At 56.9% G+C, this 6,596-nt stretch overlaps 1 protein-coding gene across 1 annotated transcript; it reads left to right on the forward strand.

Annotated features, from left to right (window-relative positions):
• Positions 1-327: 327 nt before the first annotated feature.
• Positions 328-5,606, forward strand: NMUR1 (neuromedin U receptor 1; the record flags this gene model as incomplete). Its single annotated transcript, XM_082658252.1, is given in 4 exon segments — positions 328-390; positions 1,553-2,438; positions 5,094-5,488; positions 5,490-5,606. Coding segments are annotated over 4 exon segments (1,461 nt in total).
• Positions 5,607-6,596: the final 990 nt, after the last annotated feature.

The raw sequence follows: 6,596 nt of genomic DNA on the forward strand, positions 1-6,596 counted from the left end.
GGGGTAAGAGAGGCAGGGAGGCTGGGGGAGGCTTCTGGGTGGAGGCTTCGGTGAGGAGAAAGATACTCAGGATTAAGAATACTTGGGATCTAGGAGAGAGACGGACCTGAAAAAGAAAGTCGAGTGGTAGGTGCGCAGGTACATGGGCCACGGGAGCCCCAACCCCCCATCTGAGGACAGGAAATGGAGCCGAAAAAAGAATCGAGGGAGAGGATCCAGGAGCCGAGCCTGAAAATCCGCAGTTGCTCCGAAGGGAGGGGAGGTGGTGGTGGCGGGCTTGGGGAATAGGCTCAGAAGGGCAGCTCCTGATCTTTCGCACCAAGACACATGCCCAGTGGAATCCCGTTCAACCCCTGCCCCATGTCCCTTAGACTGTCCTTCCCTTGCCAGGTGGGAAATAAGGATCATGTCACTATGCACCGAAGCTGAGCACCTGAAATGTGTCAGGCACACTCCTGAGAACTTTATTCTTTCATTTAATCTTCCCAGAAACTATGAGGTAGGCTCTACTTACCCATTTTACAGGTGAGGAGACTGAGGCACAGTGAGGGCATGTCACAGAAGAGGATAGCAGAGCTAGCATTTGACCCCAGGCCAGTCTGTTTAGTTCCATGGCCTGGTTCCTTAACTACTATATCTGGTGGACTGGCAAAGAGATGGGAGCTGGAGAAAGGAGAGGGAACCCCAGAGCTGGCAGTGTCAAGGGTGTCAAATATTCCTACTTCAAACAGTTCAGGTGATAGAAAACAGAAACAAGGACCAACTTTTGGATCAGCACCATAGTTTTTGGCCTTTTCACTGCCTTGCTTGATCCCCACCATGACTCAGTCCTCACAGTGAGTTGATGTAATCAGGCCCTTCTGTGCGTCAGGCAGGCCCTGTGTCAGGCAGGCCTTTCATGTCTTAAATTCCTGGATCCTTGTAATATGGGAACAGCCACAGAGAGATCACCATGCAAATAGTCCCACAGTTGGAAACTGGGGAGGCTGGATTTGAATCCAGGCAGCTGCTTCCAGAGACCTTGCTCTTAAAGACCATGTGATACTGTGCATTGTGCCCATTTTACAGATGCCCAAACTGAGTGTCTCTCCCAAAGTCCATGACTTGAAAGGGGAGAGACCCAAAGGGTGACTGCTGATGGCATAGCCCATGCTTGAGCGTCTCCATCACTGTTCAAAGGTTTCAGTAGATCGTGGAATTTAAAATTGAAGTCCCACTTTTTATCATTTTAAAGATATACTTGTTCTTGTTTTTTTTGGCCACACTGCGCGGCATGCGAGATCTTATTTCCCCAACCAGGGATTGAAACTGTGCCCCCTTCAGTGGAAGCACACGGTCTTAACCGCTGGACTGCCAGGGAAGTTCCTAAGATGTACATTTTTAAGATGAAATTGTGATGCATCTTACAATGGATGGCGGTGTTTTTCCTTCTCAGCGGCACACGATATATCGGCCTTCTTGGTGTTGATGGCATCTTTGGTTTGACGAATAACAACAGAACCAGATTCCCTGAGTGACTTTTCTGGGTGTCTCTCTCTCTTCTGTTCCACAGGCTCCTCTCTGCCTCAATTGCTCCACCCTCCCTGGAGACAGGTCCCTGGGTACAAGGACCCCGGTGCCCTGCAATGGCAGCAGGGCCCTGGGGCCCTTTGACCCCCAGGACTTGAACCTGACTGATGAGGAGCTCAGACTCAAGTACCTGGGGCCCCAGCAGACGGAGCTGTTCATGCCCATCTGTGTCACGTACCTGTTGATCTTCGTGGTGGGCACCGTGGGCAACGCACTGACCTGCATGGTCATCCTGCGCCACAGGGCCATGCGCACGCCCACCAACTACTACCTCTTCAGCCTGGCCGTGTCGGACCTGCTGGTGCTGCTTCTAGGTCTGCCCCTGGAGCTCTACGAGATGTGGCGCAACTACCCTTTCCTGCTGGGCCCCGGTGGCTGCTACTTCCGCACGCTGCTCTTCGAGACTGTCTGCCTGGCCTCGGTGCTCAACGTCACTGCCCTGAGCATAGGGCGCTACGTGGCCGTGGTGCACCCACTGCACGTCAGGTCCGTAGTGACTCATGCCCACGTGCGCCGCGTGCTCGGGGTCATCTGGGGCCTCGCCCTGCTCTGCTCTCTGCCCAACACCAGCCTGCACGGCATTCGGCAGCTGGACGTGCCCTGCCGGGGCACGGTGCCCGACTCGGCCGTGTGCACCTTGGTCCACCAGAAAGCCCTCTACAACCTGGTCGTGCAGGTCACCGCGCTGCTCTTCTTCTGCCTGCCCATGGCCACCATCAGCGTGCTCTACCTGCTCATCGGGCTGCGGCTGCGGCGTGACCGGCTGCTGATCCGCAGGCAGGAGGCCAAGGGCAGGGCCAGGACTAGCAACGGCCGCAGGCTCCAGCTGCTGCAGGATAGGGGTCGGACACAGGTGACCAAGATGTTGTGTAAGTGTTGCTGCTGGGAAGAGGGGCGGAGCCAGGCACTGGGTATGGGGCTGGGGCTTCCAGGGGCCTGGGGGAAAGGGCCGAGTGTTTCGGTTTAGGGTGGAGGCTGAGTGTGAGGTGTGGAGTAACCCCCCCGCCCCCACTCCCCCCGTGTGTGCGTGCATGCACTGCATGTGTGTATACTCTTCTAGATTACCCTTGAGAAAGTGACACTGGAGGTAAATGCTAATGGTTCATGGCGGGATCAGCTACATAATTTGTGGGGCCCAACGCAAAATGAAAATTCAGGGTCCCCTGTTAAAAAATCATTAAGAATGTCAAGACAGCAATAGTAGAGCAGCTGTCTTTTTTTAAAATAATTAATTAATCAATTAATTAATTATATTTATTTTTGGCTGCGTTGGGTCTTCATTGCTGCACACGGGCTTTCTCTGGTTGTGGCGAGCGGGGGCCACTCCTCGTTGTGGTGTGGGGGCTTCTCATTGCGGTGGCTTCTCTTGTTGCGGAACATGGCCTCAAGGCACGTGGGCTTCAGTAAGCTGCAGCACACGGGCTCAGTAGCTGTGGCTCTCGGGCTCTAGAGCGCGGCTCAGAAGTTGTGGTGCACGGGCTTAGGTGCTCCACGGCATGTGGGATCTTCCCAGACCAGGGCTTGAACCCATGTCCCCTGCATTGGCAGGCGGATTCTTAACCACTGTGCCACCAGGGAAATCCCAGAGCTGCCGTCTTGAAGGTTTAAAGGTCAGGGCTCTGTGCAAACGCACAGGTGGCACCCATGAAGCCAGCCCTTGTTCATGGAACCAACCACAGACAGGGCAGAGGCGTGCAGCTAGGCTCCAGGATAACAGAGCTGTTCATGGGCTCTGGACCCTCCAGGTCTCTCATCTTTGCTCCCAAATATGTTTTGGTTCTGTCCTTCCCTAAGTAGCCTGGGAGGCAGGACCACAGGCACAAAGTTCCCCTTTCCTGAGGAGCTAACTGTCCTCTTCCCTTAGTGGCTATGGAAAATCCCAGGGAAGGATTCTGATTGGTGGGCTTGGGTCATGGCCTGCCACCGGGCCAGAGTGGCAGGATGCTGAGGTAAGCAGCCCCCACAGACCCACATGGGGATCCGGGGGGAGCAAAGTTCCCAAAAGAAGGGGAACAGGGTGCTGGAAAGGCAAGATAGTGAATTTCCTGCACACCATGTCTGTGGTTCCCTGGGGACCAGAGGAAGGATCATGATCTAAAAGAGGTGGTTGGAGCCATGTTTGTGAGGGTCTGTGCACAGAACACAGGAGAATCAGGGCAGAAGTGTGGATTGGGGCCGACCAGGGCACGCCCAGCTGGCTTGAGGCTCTGGAGCTTACTGTGGCCTAGGCCTGGTGCTTTTTCAAAAACAGTGGCCCTGGGGAAACCAGGCAAACTGATGCTAAGCCAGTCATTGATTCCCTCCCCATCCTGCCCTGTCCCACAGAGCCTGACTCAGGTAGGTGGGGTGAGCCAGGGCAGGACAGGGCTGGTGAGACCTTGGTCAAAGCCATGGGATTATGGCCAGCTAACTGGGAACTGCCCCATTCCCAGAGAGAGACTCACTCCTCTCCCCCCACCAGAACAGTGTCCCAGAGCCTATGGTCACTTGTACAGCCCCCTAAGATGGGACTGACCTGGAGCTCTGTGCTTGCCTCCTGCACTGCAGACCACCTGCCCGGGTCTGCCTCTGCTGCCTTCTACTGCCCTGCCTACCCGGGCTGAGTCTGCTCATCTGAGATGGCTCTCGCGCTGGGAAAGTGGGGTGTTTCCTTAAGGCTGCCTTGCTTGCTGGCCTGGGGCTCTCGCTTTCTTCTCTCCCTCCTGCTCCTGTCTCGTCTTTCTGAGGGCCTACTGTGCATCAGGCTGTGTGCTGGGGATGTAAGCAATGTTCTGATTGAAATCCGGGATTAAGAGGAAAACCACGCTGGAATGTAAGGGGGAAGACACTGCAGGGGAAGGATTGTGAGCTGGAGATGCAAACATGAGAAACAAGAAACAAAAATCAACACAGACCTGATAGCAAAGACCCAGGGAGGGTAGGGTGAAAACCAGGGCTGGAGGGAAGCTCTGGAGAAAGAGTGAAGGATTGGCTGGCCTGGCCTGCCTTTTACTGGGGCTTGGGGTGGGGCTGTCGAGGAAAGGGGAGGTAATGCAGGGCAGGATATTCAGGGGCACCCAGGAGAGCTGGGGGCTGGGGCTGGGAAGGCTTATAGGGCCAAGACAGGCAAGTGCGTGGTGGCGGGGGGTGTTTGTCTCGCTCTCCCTGTAGCTCCCTGGCTACTGCTGTCTGACCACGGGCCTCATCCTCCTGTTCCTTTCTGCTTATGCATAAGCGGGCGTGGCCCCTGAGTGGCACCCAGAGTGGGCCTTAGCCGCACTGTGTCACGCTGGGGCTCAGCATACACAGCTGTCACTTAGGTCCAGTTCCACGGTGAGAGAATCGGACCAGGCCACTTTGGCCCGGGTGTCCACACCGGGTCCAGGGCGCACGCCCACTGCCCAGTCGGTGACAGTGGCGAGAGCAGCCTCTCCTATAGGGGTGTGGCCAGGACAGGCAAACTTCCAGAAACCTCCAGATGGACAGTGGGTGTGGGTGGCTGGTGAGAGGGGAGAGGAGAGAACAGGCTCCCTTTCTGCCCACAGTTGTCCTGGTCGTGGTGTTTGGGATCTGCTGGGCCCCGTTCCACATCGACCGCCTCATGTGGAGCCTCGTGTCCCACTGGACCGAGGGCCTGCACCTGGCCTTCCAGTACGTGCACGTCGTCTCCGGCGTCTTCTTCTACTTTAGCTCGGCCGCCAACCCTGTGCTCTACAGCCTCATGTCCAGCCGCTTCCAGGACACCTTCCGGGAGGCCCTGTGCCTGGGGAACCGGTGCCGCCGCCACAGATCCCGCCGCAGCTCTCACAGCCTCAGCAGGGTGACCACGGGCAGCACCCTGTATGACATGGGCTCCCCCTGCAGCAGGGCCCAGCCCCTGGCTGAGAATGATGGCCCAGAGGGGTGGCAAGAGACGGACCCCTCCCGAGAGGAGCCTCAGGCAGCTTCACCCTGAGGGGCCAGAGGGCCACGCCCAGCTTTGGGGACCACACCTGCCTCCTCTGCAGCATGTCTTTGTGGCCTGTCCCCCTTCGTGCCCCGTCCCCACTTCAGCCTAGAAACCCTGACCAGCACCTCAGTGATCCTGCCCCACCCATGGATCAGAAGGACTGTAAGGTTGCCGTCTGTCCTCCAGACTCTCAGGTCCCCAGTTCCAGACCTTCCCCTGGAAGGGGAACATCGTGGTCGGATAACTGCGCACCGCAAGACTCTATCTGGGGAGATAGAGTCTCCCCAGCCTGTTTCTGACGTGTTTCCGTGGCGCCCTTCCTTTCCTTCCCATTTCTTGCAGAGCTTCTGCAAGATCTGGCCCATTCTGTCCCTCTCTAGCTCTTGGCCTGCACCTGGGATTCTGACCCGACCCCCTCCCTGGCCCCCAGTCGGCTTGTTTTGCTCTGGGAGCTCCACCCAGTGGAGCCACTAGGCGGCAGGTGTGTCAGGGATCCAGGAGACCTGGCTCCGGTCTCAGCTGAGCCACCGGTCACCTGGTCCCGGCATCAAGCGAACTGCCTCGCCTTACAAGCCTCGGGCCCTGCTTGCAAAATGAAAGGGGCCATGACATTCTAGAGTGCCGCGCTTTGGCACTTTAGCTGTGGTTTTGTGCGCGTGCCTAAGTCCCTGCTTGTAACGAAACAGATCCCTCAGATTAGCAAGGCGGAAATTACTCTTTACATCCTCACTAACCCCCAACCCTTACTCCCTCCCTGACCTCTACAAGCCTCCCACCCCACCCCCTCGAGAGCCACTCAGGGAACATGCTTCGCTTGTCCTAGAGCAAGTGAGGCTTGGCACCGGCCAAGGGACTGTGTGTGAGCAGAGGCCCCTGCCTGCCTCTGTTTTCACCTCCTCACAAGTTGGCTTGGGGGCCTGAGGTGAGCAGAGAATTGGGCCTGACTGGCCAGAGAATCTCTGGGGGCGAGAGACATGGGCCAACCAAGGGCAACGAGTGACTCCGCGAGAACTGCTTGGGACTCAGTGAGGTGAGAAGAGAGACACGTGAGTCCTGAAACGAAGCTCCATCCCAAGTCCCTGTGGGTAACTGGGTGCTC

The sequence above is a fragment of the Grampus griseus genome (genome assembly GCF_964374135.1).
Source record: "Grampus griseus genome assembly, chromosome: 7".
NCBI classification, from domain to species: Eukaryota; Metazoa; Chordata; class Mammalia; order Artiodactyla; family Delphinidae; genus Grampus; species Grampus griseus.